This window comes from Poecilia formosa, unplaced genomic scaffold (assembly GCF_000485575.1).
Source record: "Poecilia formosa unplaced genomic scaffold, Poecilia_formosa-5.1.2 Scaffold0, whole genome shotgun sequence".
Classification (NCBI taxonomy): domain Eukaryota; kingdom Metazoa; phylum Chordata; class Actinopteri; order Cyprinodontiformes; family Poeciliidae; genus Poecilia; species Poecilia formosa.
In genome coordinates this window covers 5,499,131-5,522,632 of record NW_006799939.1, presented here as the reverse complement: position 1 = coordinate 5,522,632, position 23,502 = coordinate 5,499,131, and the positions used below count along the sequence as shown (strand labels likewise).

The 23,502-nt window shown below is 41.1% G+C and overlaps 1 protein-coding gene across 27 annotated transcripts in view; it reads left to right on the top strand.

Annotated features, from left to right (window-relative positions):
• Positions 1-23,502, top strand: part of LOC103144611 (plectin-like) — a 132,587-nt gene that overhangs the window by 87,094 nt on the left and 21,991 nt on the right. For 9 of the 27 annotated variants that reach the window (XM_016677819.1, XM_016678010.1, XM_016678276.1 and 6 more), the window contains 20 exons: positions 6,518-6,579; positions 9,701-9,715; positions 10,663-10,752; positions 11,387-11,422; positions 12,831-12,908; positions 12,995-13,099; positions 14,335-14,501; positions 16,966-17,081; positions 17,173-17,276; positions 18,694-18,813; positions 19,898-19,993; positions 20,089-20,216; positions 21,067-21,160; positions 21,414-21,568; positions 21,660-21,975; positions 22,077-22,154; positions 22,249-22,410; positions 22,496-22,600; positions 23,105-23,200; positions 23,299-23,424. In XM_016677819.1, the coding sequence (XP_016533305.1) occupies positions 6,518-6,579; positions 9,701-9,715; positions 10,663-10,752; positions 11,387-11,422; positions 12,831-12,908; positions 12,995-13,099; positions 14,335-14,501; positions 16,966-17,081; positions 17,173-17,276; positions 18,694-18,813; positions 19,898-19,993; positions 20,089-20,216; positions 21,067-21,160; positions 21,414-21,568; positions 21,660-21,975; positions 22,077-22,154; positions 22,249-22,410; positions 22,496-22,600; positions 23,105-23,200; positions 23,299-23,424 (2,249 nt within the window). Of the gene's footprint in view, positions 1-3,453; positions 4,082-6,517; positions 6,580-9,700; positions 9,716-10,662; positions 10,753-11,386; positions 11,423-12,830; positions 12,909-12,994; positions 13,100-14,334; positions 14,502-16,965; positions 17,082-17,172; positions 17,277-18,693; positions 18,814-19,897; positions 19,994-20,088; positions 20,217-21,066; positions 21,161-21,413; positions 21,569-21,659; positions 21,976-22,076; positions 22,155-22,248; positions 22,411-22,495; positions 22,601-23,104; positions 23,201-23,298; positions 23,425-23,502 lie in introns of those variants that run through there. The other 18 variants (XM_016677840.1, XM_016678039.1, XM_016678348.1 and 15 more) reach the window with 8 other exon arrangements.

The window sequence follows — 23,502 nt, the reverse complement described above, 5'->3', positions numbered from 1 at the left end:
TATGCAAGCTTATATGAAAGGAAAATAAATCAGTGCAGCTTTTTTTTTTTTGTTTGTTTTATGGATCTACTATGAAAGGTGTCGCCTTCCCTCTCTGTAAACCCTTGTATTTTCTTTGCAGCTCAGCTCTTTCAGAAACCATAATGACACATTCTTGGAATTCCTTTGTCTGCTAATTTGCTCTGGTTCTTGTTTCCAAAAGCATAAGTACAGGTCGCTCTAGTCTTAACTGGCTGCAAACTCATCTGTGCTTTTCTTTTCTGTAGATTAGAAGCATTTAAACAGTTCTACAAAAAAAAAAAACAAAAAAAACCCCAGAAATGAATCTGCTTATTTTATTGTTCGTTTAATGCAAAAAAATTAGCAGTAAAAACAAAAGTGGCGACAAACAAGAAGGTGTAACCCATATAGGTCTACATATGTAGCATTTCTGATTTGGAAGGTGGTAGTTTGCTACCAGAAATAAAATAAATAAATAAAATAACTAGGGATTCATTCTATAAAACCATAAATGCTTCTAAAACGGTTTCTAAACTGTCTGAGCAGTTCAACCCAGACATATTCTGATTATAAGATTTTGAAAAACCATTTGGCCCTGAAGTGCAATACTTTTTAATTTTTATTTTTTTCATCTAACCCCTAAGTCTGGGAGTGCTGAGGCTGACTGTATCAAATTGTTTACTGGATAATGAAATCACAAAGTGAGAAAAGGAAGAACAAACATGGCAGTCCATCATAAACAATCATCCAACCACAAACTGATCATTTAGGGAGAAAGGAAAAAAGAAAACTTTCTCTCTATTTTTTCACTCCTCTCATAAAGAGCCAGATTGTTCCATCTGGTTTTGATGAAGCCAGATGAGGGAGCAAAGTAATAAGCATGTTGAGAACTTAATGATATGTCTCCTTTTAGGAGGGAAGATCTCATGACTAAGACGTTCCATGCTTATTTTTTCTCCTTTTTTTTGTGCCGCATTCCCATTCTCGTCCCCCTTATATATTTTTTCCCATGGGGTTCTGAAAGATTTAGTAATTGGTGCAAATTCTAATGTCAGAGAATCACTGAGCGCTCATTCACTGAGCAAATGAACCAACTTTTTTTTTTCAATATAATCTACAAGTCAAACTAAAACTGTGTACTTTTTTTTTAGATTTTTCATGTTACAGAAACGGTTTTATTGGAATTTTTTGATAGATCAACACAAAATAGTGTATAATCATGAAGGAGAAATTGTTTAAAATGTTTTCTCTAATGCAAATCTGAAAAGTGCATTTGCAAATTCATTAGAATTTAGACCCCCGACAAGCTGACGCCACAAAATAAAAACCATGTGCAACCAAACTTATGGTAAAGCATGGCGGTGGCGTCATTATGGTGTGCATGGGGTGCTGAAAACGGGCAGAGTTGATGTGAAATTATGCGCAAGACTTGACACTAGTATGGAGATTTTTCTTCTAAAATGATTTTGCAACGATGAATGAAATGAAAAATTAAAATGTGCAAAGCAGATTGAGAAATATGCCAAAAATGTAGAACTCTGTTTGCCACCAAAACGTGGTTTTTCCTTTTAGTCGATTCAATACAAATTCAGAACCACTTTTTCCTTTTTCCTCCCACTTCAACGCTATGCACTTCTTTGTGTTGATCTATCACAAAAATATCAAATAAAACACCGTACAAAAAGTTGTTGTTGTACTATAAAAAAAACGTGAATACCTTAAACAGGCATATAAAAAAAAATGTCTGAAAGGCACTATAAAAAATGTTTTTGCAATCAAAAGCTGTCAGTTATTGGAGAAATTCCTTCCTGGCTCCGATTTAATTGCCTCTCTGTGAGCCACACCCTAATTCCACTGCTTGCCTAGACATTGTAGAACTACAAAGGCGTGTCTCCAAATTTGCGAGCGTGGCTTAAGGTGAGTCAACAGACTGCGCCGCTCCACACCAGCAGGTCCGCACAGATCCCCTCACACTGACACATTCGGCGGGTTCGTGTTCGCACAGGTTGTGCAGAAAATTGCTGCGCTCAGGAGATAAAGCGCTCTTTAATGCCCCTTAAAGTAAGACAAGGCAGGGTGGAGTAATGGTAGGTATATAAATATATATACACGTAGCAAACCAAGGTTATTCTCTGACTTTTGACACATGCAGTCGCTGTCTACAGGGAAATGTTTTCCATTTATAACAGGAATTACATAACTTTTTTTCCACTTAATTAACAAAAGGTTAAACTCATTAGTTACTGAAGACACCCAACAATGTGTAGATGTTGGCAGAATCTGCAAACATTACAGACAACTTTTCTAAACTTGCTTCTTTCAAGCAACTCTTAAATATTATAGATTTATATATTTTTAAATTTGATCTGTCAAATGTACCCCACGTAATTGTTTTTTTCTTCTTTTTTTGCATCTTCTATTGATTTTGCTTTCCCAGAGGAAGACTTTATATCTAAGCCAGATGATAATCCAGAAGATCCATGGCGCTTTGCGAAAGCTTTCATACTCCTTTAGCGTTTGCTCGTTTTTGCTACGTCACAACCACAGACCTCAGTCTGTTTTTATTGGGATCTTAGTTATAGACCAGCACAGCTACCACCATGGCGTACCACTATTCGCTGCAATCACAGCTGCAAGTCAAACCGTATTAAATGGTCAACATGTTTTTTTGTTTGTTTGGTTTTTTTTTAAAGTCTTGTCACAAATTCTCAATCGAAATTAGGACTGGACTTTGACTGGGGACTTCCGACACGAGTGTGTTTTGACATCAACCATTAAATTGCAGCTCTTGTCTGTCTCTTTAATCTCGTTGTACATGTTTATAGTGACAAACAATAAATTCAGTTCAGCTTGTGGTTGTCATTTTGATGATCTAACCGAATCTCAAGCCTTTTGCAGCCTCTTTTAGGTTTTCCTTTCAGTATTACCCATATTTAGCTCAATCATCAGCCTATCAACTCTTACTAGCTTCCTGTCCTTGGTGAAGCACCATGATTTAACATAGGTATGGTTGCATAAAGGCCAAAGATCGGTTTTCATCTCATATGAACCAGAGCATCATCAAGATTTAACAATTAATAATAATCTCGCATTTCTGATGGGTGTTTTGTTTACATGTGCTTGAGGAAATGCAGTCAAATCACAAACAAACGGTATAAAAACACCCATCAGAAGCTCTTTTTCTTGCATGTCAGGGCTGATTTCATGCATCACAGTCTAGAAAATGTAACAGCCACTCCCAAATCGAGCTCAGCCCTCCCCTCTTCCCTTCTTCCTAACGGTAGCGAGCTTCTTTTTGGAAATGCCTGAGGAATGCCATGAATAAGAAATGAGTAACCAGAGATCAGTGTGTGCCTCTTGAGTCAGCATGTGAAAAATCTATTTCACAACTTTCTTCGTTCATCTGTCGTTTAATGTATTCAAAGCCATAATAAACCCATCAGCAGCTTTATTACCTTCTGTGCTTTAGTTTTCTTGCGCAAGCCATAAAGTGATAGGACGCTTAGGTTACCACACCTCGGCCTCACCCATTGCTCCCTTCATGTTGGGCGCAATGCAACAGGAAGGGGCGTGTCCGGAGTCCAACCCGCCGTGTTCTCCGCATGCTAACGTCACTGAGCACACAGTACTTCACTCAGCAGGGCAGGCCCAGACTCCGTAGCCTGCAGGCACAACACAGTGGAAGAAAGGGGAGGAAAAAAAAGAGAGAGAGAAAAAAAACAGGAAGGAAAAAAGAAGGGCAGAGCCAATGAGGGAGCGAGGAGGTTAGCAGAGGATAGAAAGGCAGAGAAATCATAGGTTTGTGAAGAGCTTAGTGGACTCTGGCCACAGGACTTGTACTCTCTGGAGCAAACCGACAGGGCCAAAGATAGAAGCAAGAAACGCAGAAGTTCCCGTCGAGAGGAGGCTCGCCACGGACCTTTTCTGTTATTAGGAATATTTTTTCGCAAGCCGACAATGACGATGAACTCTCAGCAGCAGAAGTACAGGAATTTCTCCACTGAAAGTCTGGGGAGAGACAGGATGGGCTCAGATGATGGGTACTACCAAGGGATGCTGAAGGCTACAGACGGGAGGAAAGGTACCAGTATGGCTCCGCTCAGTTGCAAGCCTTGATCTCGATCCTTTACTTTGAAAGTATCTGAAGAGCTGCTGGGCAGGAATAAGGTTGTGGGTTGTTTTAATGGGAAGAAGGAAAAGCAGAGTTCAGGTTGGAGAACTTTATATCAGACTTGACTGTTTCACTTGTTGCTCATTAGAAACTCTTTCACATTAGCTTGGAGCCTTCTAGCAGACATTTTTTTCAGTGGGTATGAATATATTATAGGATTTTATTTTATGTACTGTGGCAGAGTGACTTAAATTTTTAAAAGGGAACAGGATACTCCCTCCTTATTTCACCAGCAGCTTCCTGTCTCGTCACCAAAGCAAAACTTAATCACAATTTCCCTTGTGATTATGTTTGGAAGTCGGTCACTATAGTAACAGTCTATTTATCTTCTCTTGTTGTCAAAATGATTAATGAGCGATATTTACATGAAGACACCTCATGTCTTCTTTTTTTTCTATAAAAGTTGTGACTGTCTACTGTAAAAACAGTAAAAATGCCTTTCGTATCTCCAATCATGTTACCTTTTTGTAGTTAACAACTTTCCTCCAAGTGTTGACTTCTTCACCTCAGTGATTCATGTTTATGTATTATATGCTTTCATGTGATGCCTGAAGGTTATTCAGCCTCTATAAGATTTTATAATACAGTTTACTTAAAGAAGGCAGAAATGCACCGGCCAGGCTTTTACTAGACCGATACTGATGTCCAGTTTTCTGGGACATCCACTGAATATAATAAACTAAGAGGAAAAAATGATGGAGGTTCTTTGATAGATTTGAATGCATCAAATCTAACTTAAGAATTTATTAAGCTCAGAAAAAGAACATTTAACGCCAAACTGATGTTTGTTGATTAAAAAAAGATCAGTTTTATATTCACTTGCAATTATTTTTCATTTTTATTAAAAAATATCTAATTTTTCAGCCTTTGAACTGACAATTACCAATGATATTGTGGTAGGGTTGAGAGGGGTTTTGTCCTCACATTTCCTTTTGAGATGACATTTTTTCCCCTCCTTGACAGGAAGTTGAACCACTGAGGTCACATACCTTTCCTCAGTCCATACTGCTTTGAAAATTAAATAAGGTTCAAGCTCTAATTGGGAATGAACCAGGTTTTCCTGGAAGACCGTTTCATAAAACATGCATATTTGCTGTCTTGCCAGTGTGTGTGTGGGGGGGGGAGGAAGCTAATATAGCCTGTGGGTGTCAGTTTTTCTGTTTGTGTTGAATCAGTGTTCTTCGCTTTCATTGCTGGGTGTGTCGGTGTGTGTAGGCACTCGGGTCACACCCTTACACTGATAACGCTGAGTGGACTTTGTTGTGTCATCATTCGAATGAAATTGACTGAAATGTCGTTAAAGGAGCGTCCCTTATAGAGACATCGAGTGGTAGTTCCTAAAGCTAGCTGGTTTGTGCTTTTTTTCTGTCAAAGACGATTAAATCTGCTTGGTTAAAAGTTTTAACAGATCTGTCAGAGAGCCAGAAACAGACGCATTCCCATAACTGAAAGTCGCAGAAACACACCTTGTGGTTTTCTTTATTTTTTTTTTCTCCCCCTTGAACATCACAACACCAAGTGAAAATGTACATGTTTGTTGTGTTAATGGGTGTGTTCGGCACTTACGTCTTGTTCTTTCTTGTTGGGGAGAAAAAAAACTGCTCCTGCTAATAGTTTTCATGCCAAGTCCCAACCCCACAGAGAATCTTTGCGCTCACCTGAACGCCTCAACTTGGAAATCTTTTCATCTTCTGGTTTGTTTTGGTTTTCTTGCAGTGATGTCACTCAGTGAAACATGAGCTTGTTCTGGACAAATGGGGGTGAATGTGCTGTGATGTAGCCTGAGTCAGATGGTGGCGTACGCAGAAGTACTTTTTCCACCCAGCAAGGGTGTTCTGTGTCTCTGGTGTCTTTATTGTGTAATAGTGTTATGGTAAATAGGCACAACTCTCACAGTGGAATGATACTTGCAATATGCCTTCTACACCTAGGGGGTGTAAGGATGCACAAAAATAAAGGGAGTTCCATACATACGTCAACTTTCACATGCAGAATGGGAATTATACATCACCAATGAAGATTAGCATTGACATAAGTAGTCAAGGCAAAATTGGAAAATTTGAGTAAGTTGTAGCAAAGCTGGTATTATTTGTTATTTTGTAATGAATTCTGTTAACAGTTAGCCTTAAAACTAATGTGCAACCTTTTTTTAACATCCCATGGCAAAAAAGTTCTAGGTTCCGCATGTGTGTGTCTGTACGGGTTTGAAGCTACACTTTATTTGTTAAGTACATGCATGCTAAACCAAAGGGCCCATACCAGAAATCTTCAGTATGAATACGTTTAGCTTTCCACATTTGTGTTGTTTATTTCTGATGGATGACCCACGGCGTCTCTGTGTTCCAGATGAACGAGATCGGGTACAGAAGAAAACCTTCACAAAATGGGTTAACAAGCATTTGATAAAGGTAAGACCATCCTCTCCTTTTTGGGACTAAACATATGTTAAATGACACATTTTTGCACACATTTGCATTCAATCATGTTCATTAAGGAGGAATTTAGCCTCACTATAAACTGTGGCCGTTCAAGTTTCATGAAAGACATCGCCCTGCTGTAGTTTTAAATACGGGTGAACATCCCTTGACAGGTTTGGTGTTTACTGTCAACTAGCATTGCAATGTTGTGTGATGGAGACAGATTGATCAGAATTTTGTGGCCAATTTCTGATTTTTGTACAGCTCCAGTATCTGCCAATACCGATTTTTGATATTTATACAGGTAACACACTTTTTTGAGAGAGCAGTGACTCTCTAATAAAATTTACTTTTAATTTGAAAAAATTTGGAGATTAGCATCTTGTATTAGGGTTTTGCACAACTAGGATGACTAAGACAGCAGTCTATGTAGGACCAGGCTCATACAGATAAATCAGAGCAATTGTAATATATCCAGCCATCCTGTTATCTGTTGAGATGTCTATCTCTCTTTCTTTTATTACTTCTCCCTGACTTCCTTTTCTGAGCCTCATTGATGCAGAAAATATCCATCTTGTTTTCTTCTTCACCAAGCAACCACTCTTACACTGATGAGTGTTGTAGTTATGGAGACTTATGTTTGCTGATCAGAAAAAGATAATACTTTTTAGTTTCTGAGCAGCTGGTTACTATGGTGATGGCTGATGACTCCTGAAAATTGACCAATTTCACTCACATTCCAGTTGTGTAAATGATGATCCAACATGATTTTAAGTAGGCTTTCTCATTAGAACTGATTATTACTTGGCCAAATTCACACTCAGTTGATCATTTTTATGAATGATGTACCAACTAAGCTAAAGAGCAGACTCAGCAGTCTCACCAGGTCTCCTTTGAACAGTGGAGAGAGGTCTCACATTTCATCTACTTCATTGGTCATCCGTTCATCGTAAACATCCTCTGTAAATAATGCTGCCAACGTCCTTCCTCCTACTTGTATAAATACAGGCTGAGTAGTCAGCCTTTGTCTCACACTCAGACACTCGCATTTCACCATCATGGCGAGGCTCACTAGGAGTCCAGCCTGTCATCAGCTGAGGAGCTGTGTAAACCTTCCATCCGCCTCCGATCAATCACCTACCTCATTCTATTCCCAGCCTGTGGTCTGAAAGCCCACCAGGGAACCATTCATTCACAGAAAGAGAACGGGTCGAAAGAGGAATCGAGGGAGACCCTAGGTCGTACCCTGGAACCCCTCATTAGGGTTGAAACTCTAGCCTTTTTGACACGCTGGCCCTCCCTCAGAGCAGTTAAAATATTGCTTGGTTCACCTTAATTTCAGGGAACTCCCACTGGCAGCAGTACATTCACAGCTTTGTGTCTCCACGCTGTGTTCAGCTCATAGACATTGGGCCATTCATTTGCTTAGAATGAAACCAAAGGAAAACAGAAGGCCTTTTTCCATGAATGAGCATCTGTGGCACGGTCGGCGATGACTGTAGGAGAGCTAATTTTGGACTATTTCTTTGTTTCTCTTGACTGTTCTCTGTGAATGTTGGATGGTGGGTCAAACACATCTGGTCTCAGTTAACTACCGCTGCAAAGACGGATTCTGTTCTTACCCTAAAAGCTCATGATTGAAGCTCACAGTAGCACATGTGCTGCCCAGACTCCTGGGTCTGGTATCCTAGTTACCATCATACCCGGTTTAAGCTCAATGGCACATACTGAGAATTTTGTAAGTATTCACATAGGCAGATAAAGAAAAAAAGTCTGATAAAACCTTCGCTCATTCTGTTCTTAACATCCTTTTAATGAGATACCAGCGAGAGGGTTCAAGTTGCAGGACTTTTCTCCAGCTCGGTAGATACTGTAACAAAATTGTGCTGTACACTGTCAGTCATTTGGGTGAGAGAGTGCTAATATGCGTTTAGCTGTTGTAAAAATACTTTCGATCACAAAAAAAGTCTACACCATGACCAGAAAGTCATGATTTGGAAAGGTGGAGAACCCATCGCTCCTGCTGAGGTAACGCTGCTTTAAATCGACAAATTCAAATAGTTCCTTCTCTGTTTTAAAAAAAAAGAGCAACTACAAGATAAAAGATGTTTTTCTAGATCTTCCTGTGTAAAGACAGTGATGCCGAAAAAACCATGGAATCTTCCTTCAGTGTTGTCATACCAGGAGATTCTCACAACCTCATAAGTTGCCATGTGGAGTAAATAGAAGGTCAAAACACTGAAAAAGAAAAAAAAAACATGGGTGGAATGTGGTATGGAAAGAGTTAACTTTAAAGACCCCTCGCTGAGGTTAAACTGATTTAATGACTTAATAGTCTGCTTGAAGGGCAGCAGACTAGAACCTACCTGGTTTGTGAAAAGTTGTAAAAGGCCGCAGAGTGTTGTTCCCTGCTCAGTAAATCTCTTAAAGTTGCACCAGGGAAGCCTGGAATGTCGGCGCAGCTGCAGAATGTGAAAATGTTTCTGTGCAGACTCCTCCTGGGCTTTTCAGGTCCGAACAGAACGTAAAAATAATAGAAAGCTATTGTGGAGTGTAAAAAGGTGGAGTCTTCATCTTAGGAAAAAAAAAACCATATGAAACAAGGTGAATCAGACCATAAAGAGATACAAAGGCTTTCTAACTTAGAGGTTTTACAGATAAGTTCTGACAAACAGTGCAGTTTGTAAAACCGTCTGATATCTTTCAGCACTAAATGTTCAGGTAATCTCCTGGATATACATTTACAGGGGCTTCAGAACAGAGCGCTGTAATTACCAGGTGGTGATGGATGATTCTTTATTACATACTGGAGTCATACATACTTTTCCCCAAAATACAAGCTGCTATATAGGAAGTGTGTGTTTTGCATCTGATATCATATTCAGTTATTGTTTTATAAAATATTTCTGTTTAGTTGGATTATTTTAAAAAGCAGTAAAAATGTGCATATTGACAGTAGTGTAAAGTATACTCAATGATTGTGTAAACAGTGACCCCTAGTGGCCATACTGCGTACAGCAGGGATTATCTGTCTAGCTAGCTCGTTAGCTAGCTCTGTTGCTAATCTCTAACTTATAACTTTCTTTGCATTTCATGGTCTGTCTTCACTAAGCCTGGGAGGGCAGAGGTAGGTGATGGCATGCTGAAATAAGAGTGTGTTTCTTTAGTGTCTGTCTGCATGGAATGACACCGCTTCCCAAGATTTCACCCCCCTGGTTCCAAAGATATATTTTCCTGGCACAGTCACGTTTTATTTTTTTATTTTTTATTTTTTTTGCTGTGTTGGCTCACTTCCCGGTTGCAGCTGTACCACAAACTGTTAGTAACTAACAGTTAGTTTTGACAAATACCTACTGTTAATTTCTTCTAAATGTTGTCAAAAATGGTTTCTTTTGGTTGCGGTTCACCTTTTTACCACTTCTGTTTTTGTTTAGAATCATATGTATTTTATTTTTTTTTAGCGTTGGCAGCTGCTAGCATCTGGAGCTGCAGTCAGGCTTGGCTCCTGAAGGCTATGCATTCCTAACCTGTGTAGAGGTGTGCCAGTCACAAAGCACTGCTGGATACTGTTGCTGCTGCTTTACTTTTCTTTTTGTTTTTATTTTTTTTGTCTTTGCCCCCCCCTTCTTTGAGTCAAAAACGGTATCAAGTGTCAAACACACTGAACATTTTATAAAGTCTGTGTAAATAAAGTGTATTCCAAACAACTGAAAGTGGATAATGCTCTATGCAACTCATACCGTATATGTAATGTGACCTCTAGGTAAACCAGAATCGAAAAGGTTTTGTAGTATGTGTGGAAAAATTCCATTCATACAAAAATGTAGCATTGACATGTTCACAACGTCGTCTGATATTGAACAGTGCAGATAGAATGTATGCCAAAGAAGTGACTTTATTGGCAGGGTAGTGACCCCTTCTACCCCACAATAAATATTACACATATTTTGTAGAGGAGACAGGGACCTCACTGCTGGCAAATTGAGCAGCAGCTTGACAGCCGCTTAAGCTATTTCTCTGTGTTTGTGTAGCCTTGTGACACGTTCTCTTTTTGTCTTTTTTTCCCCCCGGCAGGCACAGCGTCAAGTGTCAGATCTGTATGAAGATCTTCGGGATGGACATAACCTGATCTCGTTGTTGGAGGTCCTCTCCGGAGAAACTCTGGTAAGTTTTCAGTGTTTGCGTTGAGACGCTGCCAAAAAGAAAATTGTGCTTGAGCGCTGCATCTTTTTTAGCTCAGCAATGCTTCACAATTTAATTTAATCCTGATGTATTACATAGGAGGCGCTTATTTAATCTGGGATTTGTGCCGTCTGGGAATAAATCATCACAAATCCGTCATCTATCAGATGCTAAAGAACCATTTGTAGATTTGCAAATGCCTCTTATTTTCTCTATTTTACCTATTTTGTTTCAATTAATCTTTTGATATATTTTTGGATTAAATCCAGTAACAGGCAGTTTTTTCCCCTTTCTTTTATTATTATTTTTTGCCTTGAGCTTCAGATCTGTACAGTTTCTCTGCATACAGCTGCTGTACTTCATTGCTACTAACATCTGCTCCAGCTCTGCCCATCTTCCGAATGCCTTCGAAACTGTGACATATTAATAGCACCGCTCTGGTCTGTGTGTACGTCTGTGAAAAGTTCTCCAATATGATCCACAGTTCTATTCTACACCCCTTCCACCTGTTCCTCCTTCTTCTTCTCCTTCTTTTTCCATTGTCCTTCCCTTTAATCTCTGTTCTGATCTTTGCTGTTTGGCCTTCGCCTGCTTTCCGTCACATTTCGCTTGCTAGCCGAGGGAGAAAGACATGGTCAGGAGCGTTCGGCTGGTGAGTGGCTTTGGAACTTACGGTTTGTTCCCCTGTTATGATTTCACCTGCTCTGTGTCACTGAGTTGGCTGTTGCATGGCATCCATAGAACTCCACTATGGAAATGTGTTCTCCTGTGGATCTCTTAAGTTTCTTTCATTGTCTTGTCAGTATGTCGCTGATGGGCAGGGGTTAAAGATGTACTGATCGTAAATATACCGAACCCTCATTTTTGTAAAGCATTAGCCTTCCATAAGTGGTTTTAGCAAATTTGTCAACATGACAATGCTGTTTAGGCCGCAGTCGCAGTACAAATAGGTTTAGAGAGTAGACATTAATCGGGCTAATCATATGTTGGCGATAGTCAAAGCTATAGAATACCTTTATTCTTGTTTGTTGTACAAGATATTGTACAACCTCAATCTTACCTGGTGGTGCATCAATAAATTGACCGGCTGATAGATCGGCTCAGATTCCATTAAATTTTGTTGATCTGTGATCGGCTGATACTTACATATAAAACGCGTCTTATCTAGTGATTTTATCTATCTCTGCAAAGGTATGAAAATCAGCCGCTGTCTCTTTTTGCTCTGCTGTGGGCTGATTGACAGACACACTCACCAGGCCACTTGTCCAGTTAACAATAGTCACCCCACTGTTGTCAGCACAGCTACTTTAATGCTAAATGTGATGAATTTTCAGACAAAAAAAAATCGGCATTGGCTAAATTCGGAATCGTCAGGGCAGTAGTTTTAGAGATCCATAACCGGCTAGAAAACTGCAATCTGTGCTCCCCTGACCTTAATCTGAGTTTTCCAACAGTCTCTCAACACCTTCCAATCAGCCATGCTGCAAAACATTCTGCCTGCCTGCTACTGTCTGAAAGTCTCTCCTTCACTTACCCACAGCCTAACTGAACTTCAGACATGTCCTACAAAATACGGGTTTCTTTTAAATATCGTCCTGCTTTTCTTTGACTTTAGTTTGAATAGCTCAATTTGAGTTTACTCCCCTCAGCAAATGGTTTCACATTGAAGAGTGGTATGTTTTTTTTTAATTTAAATTAGGTGGTTGTCTTTATTCAGCAATACATCACTACTTTAATACATACTGCACAGACCGGAGCTTTAAACTAATTTAGCAAAAGTAGGTAAAACCACTGTATTATATGGAATGAGCTAATCCACTGTGGGGTAGCTAAATCCATTCATCCACTTTGTGGCTTACTGATGGAAAAACAGAAAAAAATTAGATTACAGTAAGGACAAGGAATCTGTTGTTACCTCTTTTTTTTAATTTGCCATTTTATTTAACTTTGCATCATCTCATCATTTTTTTGTCGAACGTTATACTCGTTTTACCACTAATCTGACTTATTTTGCTGATGTAACTCATTTCTTCTCTCTGTGGTTTCTTGCTCCTTTCCAGCCCAGAGAGAAAGGCCGGATGCGCTTCCACAAACTCCAGAATGTACAGATAGCACTGGATTTCCTGAAACACCGGCAGGTACGATGCTTCCATGAGCTGCTTCGCTGTGCCTGACGTCACGGCCGGCGGCCGTTCGAATGACCGTGTCCGTTGTGTTTCGACAGGTCAAGCTGGTGAACATCAGAAATGACGACATAGCAGATGGGAACCCCAAGCTGACGCTGGGGTTAATATGGACCATCATCCTCCACTTCCAGGTCTCCTCATCTGTCAGTGTTATGTTCCATTTTTATTATTACTCTTACCCTGTCTCTCTGGGATCTGAGCTGCTGCTGCTTCTCCATCTCCTTGGAACCAATCAGTGGGGGACTTTGGCTTCTCATCAAGACACATTCATTCTTCCCATATTCCATGAAGTAACACAGACTAACTTTGCTGAATCGCAACTGTTGAAGGAAACAGTGCACCATTAGGGCGTGCCGGCATTAGTCACTCTCCCTTTTTTTCCCCCCAGTGGGAGGGTGAGTCACATGGAGTATCCTAATTGTTGGCTTACTTCTCTGCCAGTCCACACCCCAAATGTCCAGGAGCTATTGTAACTTTTCCTATGCTGCCAGGCAGAAATCCCTGGGCTTCAGCCTCACAGATCTGGTAGCGTCCCACCACCCACTGAAAGCTCAGTTCGGGTTACATTTCATAAAATAAAGGACAGGTGATATACAAGCCGATGTGATTATTTAGTGATTCCATCAGCTGCGATACGGCGCCTTTGTGCTTTTATACAATAGTGAATAACAGGAGGCAGCCAGGATGTGGTTTCTGGTGAGTCAGAGAAATGAAACCACCCAGGAATTCAATAATAATTTGAGTATTTAATCCAATCATTTATGAAATTCAGAAGAAAAGATTAACTGTAGCAAATTAGACAGGTGGGTACGCCAAATCAGATTAGAATTATCTTCTGTGAAGATTTTTTTTTCTTTGTAAATTCTTCTGATGGTCTTGGAGACTCACTGCCAGCTGTGAGTCATCTTTTCTATGCCCAAAGTCCCCAAATGTAAACTAATCTGGATCCCAGAGACAAGACAGAGTCACAGCAGACCAAGCAGAAATCCTCAAAAGTTCTGTAAACAAATAGTTAGAGTTTCAACCTCGTTTCGTTTCAGTTTGGTAAAAATGTGGGGGAAAAAAACTCTAAAATCATTTCAGATTTCAGAACAGATTTATCTGAAGCTTTTTTTTGTTGTAAATCGTCTGATTCTAATAAACATATTATTTGTATATAAACCCATAATTCCCAGAGGTGATGATGAACAATGACAATCCTGTCGACAAAATCGACAAAACAAAATCAACTCTGGTGGTGGTCGGTAGTTCCATGTAATTGGATCTTTTGGTTTCCACTAATTACTATATTTATTCCTTTACACACATTATCCCAAATCTCTCCGTTTTCTATAGACTTAAAATTCTTCTTTTTTTTTTTCTGCATGCCTGACGTCAGATCTCAGACATTCAGGTGAACGGCCAGTCGGAAGACATGACCGCCAAGGAGAAGCTGCTGCTCTGGTCCCAGAGGATGACGGAAGGCTACCAGGGCATCCGCTGCGACAACTTCACCACCAGCTGGAGGGACGGCAAGCTCTTCAACGCCGTCATCCATAAGCACTAGTGAGTGTGGAAAGCTCTGACTTGATACCAGCCATCTCGTTCGAGTGAGATGTGGTGCAAGCATGGACAGGAAAGTCTGCTGCGGATCGCTGCACCAGCATGTTCCCTCTTGGTTTAGGCTTAATAAATGTACCCTGTGGCATCAGAAAACTGACAAATCAACAGGAGTATCTCATCACACTTTAGTTTAATTTAATACTGAGGGCAGTTTGGCAGGAGGGAGTGCTTGGAACGTTTTCAGATGACGGATTACTCTTCCTGTTGCCGGTTAAAACCTGCTCCCTTCTTCAATCTCAACAAGAGGTTTTCTCCTTCAATAATTCATGCATAACAACTGTGACCTGGCTACGCCGAGGTCAGTGCACGGTTAGGACAGACGGTTAGCGCTGCCTCTTTAGCAATAGATGGTCTGCTTTATGTTATGCGCTCCTGCTGAAATGGAAATGGCGAGCTGTAAAATAGGTGTTCTGGTTTTACTTTCCAAATGTCTCCTTGTGATCTGTCTCTTGTTACTGCACTTGAGACTGCTTAGTCCCCTGCTGCCTTAATGAAATATGGGTGTAAGTGTTTAAGCCTTGAGGGCTTAGGTAATAGCAGGGGATCTTGGCAGTGAGTAATTCTCCACCGCCTTTGGTGTTCTGTTAATAACCCTGAATTAAAAAAAAGTAAAACACCTAGGGTTTTACTAAAAATCCCGAGTTCTTGTTGTCGTACCTTACGTAAGGTGACTGATGTGTAGGTGTTGTTGACTTTTTCTCAGACTTAAATGGAGGTTGCTTTGCGCGTTTACATCCTGGGAGGTGAATGCACGTCTTTTTTTCTCAGGAGGATTTTACAGTGAATCTGTGCGCAAACGGGGGAGAAAAGCCGGATTACATGAGATGGATGTTTTTGTTTCTGCCGAGCGTTTACGATTTGAACAGAAAGTATACCTGCAGGGGCAAGTTTCCTGAAGATTAAACCAACCTTCGGGTTTTTTCTTTTCTGCATTAGACGCTCTTTGCTGCTTTTCATAAAGGCCAGGGGTGTGGTGTATGGGCGTAACTGTGGAGGGCTCTGAAACCTGTGCCGTCGATCTGATCTGAGGCAGAAGTCAGTAATACCGCTGCGGCACTGAAGATTCAGTTGAAGAGTCCAACCTGGAGATCTGCTGATGAGGTCAAGGTTCACATTGTTGAGCTGAAACTTAAGAGCTGTGACTCGACTGGGCCACTAGGAGCCTTTTTCAGAAGATTCAAGAGGACATTCAGAAGACCATGGACACCTGGGACAATACAGGATGGATTTTTGAGCAATGACCATACCTATTGTAGGGGATTTTTTTTTTTTTTTTCATGCAGTACATGCACCTGTAACTAGATCCTCTTCTCTACAGTCTTTTTGATTGAGGACCAGCCTGCAGATTATTAACATGCTCAGTCTGAAAAAGAAGTCTAAGCAGAGGAAGGGCTGCTCTGGCTTCTTCCGAGGGGTGTCAGGATCTGTCGGCGATGTGGACGATACTCGGGTGGTCATGTTGTGCGACGACATCCTGTCAGAGGAGTCCTCCTGGGACTCCGGACGGGGTTCCCACAGCTCAGGGACCCGCTCCGGCAGCGAAGAACGCAACCAGAGATGGAGGAGTCAGAGCTTTCAAGAGAAAGGACGAATGGCCCCGAGCTTGAGCCGCTCCTCCAGATCTACCAAACAGTATTCTGTCAGAGAAGTCCACCACGTGGACCCGGCCACTACTGTGTACGGACAAATTGCTGGCCACTCCACGCTACGCATCAGAGAGCCATATGAGTTTCAGTCTGCTTTCGTTTCCAGTAGATATGTATTTGCAAATTTAACGTTGGAAGTTTAAAAAGAATACGGTGTAGGCATATATCATTGTCGTTGAAAGCTGCGGGGTTGTTACCTGGGGACGCGTAAAGGTAAGGGTGAGGATATGCGATGCATTCAATCATCCTCCTCTGCACTCGAGAGTCTTGAACTTTTGTCTCCTGGTGCAGTCAAGCCGTGGCTGGTCGCTGACTGAGAAATGTGTCAGCTCTGATTCTGTTAGCTGCTCACTAAATTACATTCCATCTTTAGATGCTCTGACATGTGCCAGGAAGAGTCAAACAGCCAGAGGACATAAAAAGGCAGGTGCTCACGTAGGGTTCTCAGAAAGAGAACAGGTGGGCTGTTTTTACAGCATTTAGCCATGGGCGCACAGTCTTAAACAGCTCTGATGCCAAAAGATTCCCAAAATACATTTAAAGCACAATCGCATGGCAATCGATGCGCAGTTGCCATGTTCCCTAGAATGCTATCTGCAGCAATAGTTAGATGTGTAATGGATTTTGCATCTGTTACAAGGCTTAATTCTCTCAATGAAGTTGCATCACAATGGGGTGACGTGTAATAAATCAAAATGTTGTATTTCTCGAGATTTGTCAGTGATAGAAAAATCTCTTCTTTTTTTTTTTCTTTTCACCAGCCCAAGACTCGTCGACATGGGCAAAGTATACCGACAGACCAACCTGGAAAACCTGGAGCAGGCCTTTACCGTGGCCGAAAGAGACCTGGGAGTGACCCGCCTCCTGGACCCCGAAGGTACGACTGACCGGCCGGCTGCCGTTTTAACCCAAAGAGCAGCATCTGTTGTTGAACGGCGTCAAACATAGTGTTCCTCCTGACCTTTCAGATGTCGACGTCCCGCATCCCGACGAGAAGTCCATCATCACTTACGTTTCATCTCTGTATGACGTCATGCCACGAATCGATGTCCATGATGGCGCCAGAGCGAATGTAAGCAGACCGTGAACGTCAGCAAACACTTTGAAATATGCTTTCCATGAAACTATTGGCTGATTAATGGAGATGATTTATCATCATTTATCATTCAAGCTTATAAGTGAGATAAAAAGCTAAAGCTTTTTATACCCTTCCAACTTTTTCACATTTTGTCTTTCTTACAACCACAATCTTCATTATATTTTATTAGGACTTCATGTAAAACATCAAAAAAGAAGGTTTTTTGCTTCATCTAACATGCATGATGCTGATGTGCCTCACAAAATGTTTTGCATATAGGCCAGACATTTACTGGAGCACCTTCTACCAGAGATGTGCTTCTGCCTGCCTCTTTTCCCTAAAAACAAGACTTGTGAAAGGCAGGGCCAGTAGTTATCCTTTCAACTGACTTTTCCACCTGAGCTTTGAAATCCTGTGGTTTTTCTAGAGTTACCATGAGCCTCTTGGCTGCTTCTCCGATTAATCCTTTCCTTGTATGGCCTGTAAGTTGGTGGCCATCTCTTAGTTTGGATTATTCTCTTTCCATTTGCAGATAAAAGGTTGACCATTGTTTTCAATTTTCTTTTTCACCTGTCTGCTGTTTTCCTGGTGTTTTTGATAATGTTCGTTCACTTCTGTTCTCTGAGAAACTCTGAGCCATTCACTGAACAACATCTATGCACAAACCTGTATTAGTTGATGACAATAAAAAAAGTCATGTAAATTGCATACACAATATCATAGATTGAAGTTTATGGTTGTAATATGTATACATGAAAAAGCCAAAATGCTTTTAAAAGGTTCTGTACATTTTAGGAGTGAACAGATAAATCGGCTGGCCCTGATATTTTTGAAATCCTACCTGTGAAACCAATCATATCCATCGATATCATGTACTTACTCAAAAGCTCTGAAAATCAGCCACTCTCTCTTGTTCTGCCATTACAGAGGGTTGACTGCATGTGAGCTTTTAACAATAGTCACTTTACTGTAGCCAACTTAGCAACTTTGTCGCAATATTTATTGACTTTTCCGACAAAAAAAAAAAAAATCTCTATCGGTCAAAATCAGAATCTGTAGGTCAGGGTTTTTAAGAATCGGTGATTAGCCAGAATACTTCAATCGGTGCACAACCCTTGTACATTTACTAGTTCAATTCAGCTCTAAAATGCTTTTAGCTAAAGGACAATTTTGACAGCAAAAACAAACATCTCGTCTGAGAAAGTTTTTAAAAAATCTGCTGCTTTGAGTCTCTTCCCATTGTCTCCCCCTTTGCCGGCCTCCTCCCCTCAACACAAGACGTGGATTGTTGCCACCTAATTGAATTCACGGTGGTGTGTTAGTGACCCAAAATGGACTCTCAGCAGCATAAGAGCCCTCCTGTTTGCTGTTGTCAAACTCTCATGCCTCCTTTCTGCTGCGCTGACCGCAGGACCTGGAGCTGCGCTGGCAGGAATATTACGAGCTGGTGACCCTCCTGCTCCAGTGGATCCGCCACCATGTCACCATCTTCGAGGAGAGGAAATTCCCCGGCAGCTACGAGGAGATAGAGGTGAGCCCCAAACCCCACCGACTGTTCCGGAAAGCTTCACCTTTAGATAACTTTGAAGAACTTGTGTGTAATAATTGAGAATGGGGGTGAGGATAGTTTTGGCAGCCGTCCATTGTTGGATCAAAGAACACACATAAATGAGGTTTGGATAAAGACAGCTGTAGTTGAGGTATTGTGTTGTGGGTGGGGCAGAATGAGTGTTGAGTAAATACAGCTAAAAGCTTTAATTTCATCCCCCACCCCGCCACTCCCTTGTCAACACGGCTGAACAAAAGGATTATTTTGTGTCAGGAATTCCTTTATTATCAGGCTTCATTAAAAGCGACAGATTTTTAGTCGTGGAAGCTGCTTTAAAAGCAGCGCACACACTTACAGCATGCTGGGCAGGGTTTTTTTTTTTTGGCCCCCCTTTAAAGGTTGTGAATTGACATGACTCTGTTTTAGGTTTGATTGAATTTACACCAGTCATGGGAGCACGTCCTTTCAGAAGAGGCCAGAAGCTGAATGTGATGTGTTTGATTTACTCATCTAGGCGCTTTCATTGGAGATCGGTGGAACAATTTAACAACACAGCCAGCATGTAATCAAGAAAAGCGAATTCTGTAAAGTGGGATGTCGATTTAAACAGCGTCTGAAACACGGATTCTCTTATTGAAGTTCAAAAGTTGAAATCTAGATAAGGTCAAAGGTCAGGAAGCACTTCACTTAGGTTGTTTATGACTCCATCTCTGCGGAAAAAAAAATCCCCGTTTGAATAAAACATAAAGTATAATTCTCTGAATATGTTTTCCTTGGATAAAACCTTTTATCCAAGGATAAAATTATTTATTTTTTTGAGTAAATAATTGAGCTTACTGTACTGTTTGATAACTAGAATCAATTGAAATGAATGTATGATTGAACTGAAATTATTTTTTGTAAAGTGCCTTGAGACGACATCTGATGTGAATTAGCGCTGTATAAATACAATTGAAATTGAAAATTAAAATTGAAAACATAAATGTCTTTAGGGGAAAAAGAACAAAAACGTAATAAATGGAGGAAAACGTATGCAAGTTGCTAATTGTAAAATTTCCTTTTTCAGCTTCTTTGGCGCCAGTTCTTGAAGTTCAAGGAGGCGGAGCTGCCGGCGAAGGAATCCGACAAGAGCCACTCCAAACACATCTACCAGACCTTTGAGGTAAGCCAGTTATTATTAGTTTATTCCACTCTAGTCTGTTCTACACACAGCGTTTTATCCATGAATATGATAATATAATGCCTACTTCCCCACAGAGTGCAGTTCACGCCGGTCAGGTTAAGGTGCCGCCCGGCTACCACCCCATCGACGTGGAGAAGGAGTGGGGGCGACTTCACGTGGCCATACTAGAGAGAGAACGACTGCTCAGGATTGAGTTTGAGAGGTAAGAGAGTCACGTTGTACATCTGTAGGAGAGAGAATAGAAATATCAAATCAGAGCCATATGGAAGGAAGTGAAATTAGACTGATGACACACCAGCGCCTTCAGAAGGTTTATCAAGGAGTGGCACACTAAAACGAAAAGCTACAACGAAATATTTAGGTATTTCTAAGTTCTCCATTGCCAAGATACTTAAAAATTGTCTCAAAACAATAATATTATTGTTAATAGTAATAACTTCTGGGACAATCTATCGTCTAAATTGGTGATTGTGACACACCTACAACCTAGTCTGTAAGTTAATGTTTTAAAATTGCTCTGCACCAAAAGTTTTTAGATTTTATATGTTTGTATAGTATACGGAGGGGGGAGCAAGGATCTTCAAGTTTATAAAGTTGACCTCTACCCTCATTACTCCCCCACATCCCACTAGATTGGAGAACAAACAGTGAACCTAACCGGATAACTAGAGTTCAGAAAAGGTCTTCACTACGTTATTTGGTTTGGAAACAGCAATAAGACGTCTGGGAGAAAGACTGAAAGACTTAAATTAACTTTGATTTATAACTTTGCCGTTACTAAATTAGCTTGTTTGCTTCGACGATTATTGTCTCAAAAGAATGTTGTTGCCACTCACTTCCCGGCATCAGGTATTTTAATGAAAGACCCGCTTTTCTCATGTTGTTGTCTGGCTGCTGCGACTAAAAAAAGAAACGGATTTAATTCAGTCTAATCACAGTGGAGGTCAGATGATAGTTTATAATCAGGCATAATTAGCTTTATTGTAACTTCATGACTTCCAAACATCATAAAATGTTGTTTCACAGTTTTTTGTTTTTGTGATCTTATCCAGACTGGAGAGGCTGCAAAGGATTTTCAGTAAAGTCCAGATGGAGTCCGGGTTGTGTGACGAACACCTCAGTCATCTGGACGCCCTCCTGCAGAAGGTTTGTGTGTTTTACAACTTAGTGGGGGGGCGGGGAAAACAGTAGACAAAAAATAATCCGACCACATGACAATCGGATCATGCCGAAGTCATTTTGCTGTTTGCCAAATACTTCAAGTAGTTGATTCATTGTTTAGAAACCATAGAGCGTAGGAAAACAGAATATGTTTGTTTATGCGAAGAAAAAACAAAACAAAAACACTTGTGTTGAAGAGCTGATGATTCAAGTTTCGGTTGCCTCTCTTCCCGTTCAGGACATTGCTCTGCTGAACGCTGGGAAACCAGCTCAGCACCCGGCAGAGGTGGACAGGGAGCTGGACAAGGCGGAAAGCACCATCCGCCTGCTCTTTAACGATGTCCAGATGCTCAAGGATGGGCGCCACCCTCAGGCGGAACAGATGTACCGCAGGTGACTTACGTCACTCTTCCCCTTTGAAGAAAAATCGAGTTAATTAAGCTCGGTTCACTAACAGTGACACCTTCTCTTGAAACTTTCTCAGAGTTTACCGTATCCACGAGCGGCTGGTGAACCTGCGCAGCGACTACAACCTGCGCCTGAAGGCGTCTGCGGTTAAGGTCCAGCCCATGCAGACCCAGCAGCAGAGCAGCGCCAAGGTGCGGCCGGAGCTGGACGACGTGACGCTGCGCTACGTCCAAGATCTTCTGGCCTGGGTGGAAGAGAACCAGCGGCGCATCGATAAGTCGGAGTGGGGGTCAGATCTGCCCTCTGTGGAGTCCCAGCTGGGCAGCCACAGAGGACTGCATCAGACCGTGGAGGACTTCAAGTCCAAGATCGAACGGGCCAAGTCCGACGAGGTACTGAATGCTTAAGATGACGTTAATCGGTTTTTCACACGTACTCTGTCTCTCATCAGATTTTTTTATTTATTTATTTTTTTCATTTTCCTGCACTACAGAGCCAGTTATCACCGGTCAGCAAAGGGACATACAGAGAATACCTGGGGAAACTGGACCTTCAGTACGGCAAACTGCTGGTGAATAGCTTATTTTAAACAGATTTTATTTGTATTATTACATCCAGATTTATTTCTAAACTTACTCAAACCCACCATCTTTTTTTTGTCCCAGAACTCCTCCAAGTCCCGCCTGAGGAACCTGGACTCTCTGCACGCCTTTGTCGTCGCAGCAACCAAAGAGCTAATGTGGCTGAACGACAAGGAAGAGGAAGAGGTCAACTACGACTGGAGTGACAGAAATACCAACATGACGGTGAAGAAAGAAAATTACTCCGTAAGTGGAAACCAAAAAAATAATTGTGAATCTAATTCGACGTAGAAGTAAATCCTTCTAACTGCGTGCTTTGGACGTTTACAAGGGCCTGATGCGAGAGCTGGAGCAAAGAGAGAAGAAGGTTAACGACATCCAGGCTTTGGGAGACAAACTGGTCAGAGACGGACATCCCGGGAAGAAGACTGTGGAGGTGCTGACAACATGCTGGAAACTGTTTTCTGCTGCTTACACTTAGCTAGTCAGAGGCTTACAACAAGCAAATTAGAAATAGCTGTAACTTCAGTTGCTTGCCTAAAGTACATTTTATCAAAAGTACTCTTAGACTTCTGTAAAAAATGAAAAAAATGGAGAAAACTAACTACAAGTAACTTTTCAGCAAGGTACAGTCACTTTTTAAAGTCAGTTACTCCTTAATGTTGATGAAAAGTACTAGTTTGAGTACTAGTTAGGTTTTTCACTTATAACATGTTTTACATGAAGTGAAACCTGAACATTTTTATCAATATAAAGGAATAATTTACTCTTAAATCATCTCTTGAGAGTTAGTTTTGTCTTATTTGAAGTGTACTAAGACATTTGCACCAGAAACTAAACAAACTGCTTGGTAAGATGTTGTGATTTTTCAGTGCAGGTTGAATAAAGTTCAGGAAAATATTGTCCAAGCTAACAAGCTGTCATCATATTGTCTTGCCAGGCCTTCACAGCTGCTCTGCAGACTCAGTGGAGCTGGATCCTGCAGCTGTGCTGCTGCGTCGAAGCTCATCTTAAAGAAAACACGGCTTATTACCAGGTGGGGAGGAAATGTAATCACTCACCACGATCCTAAATCAGACTCTAGCTATGTTCTCGTGAAGTTTTTGACCGTTGTGCCGTGTCCTGTCGTCGCAGTTCTTTGCTGATGTAAAGGAAGCGCAGGACAAGATGAAGAAGATGCAAGAGACCATGAAGAAGAAATACAGCTGCGACCGCTCTACGACCGCCACGCGCCTGGAGGATCTGCTGCAGGATGCCGTGGTGGGAATACGCTGATGCTCATGAGTCATGGATACTTCACAAAATGATTGGTAGAGAAAAACAAATAGACACAGAGCC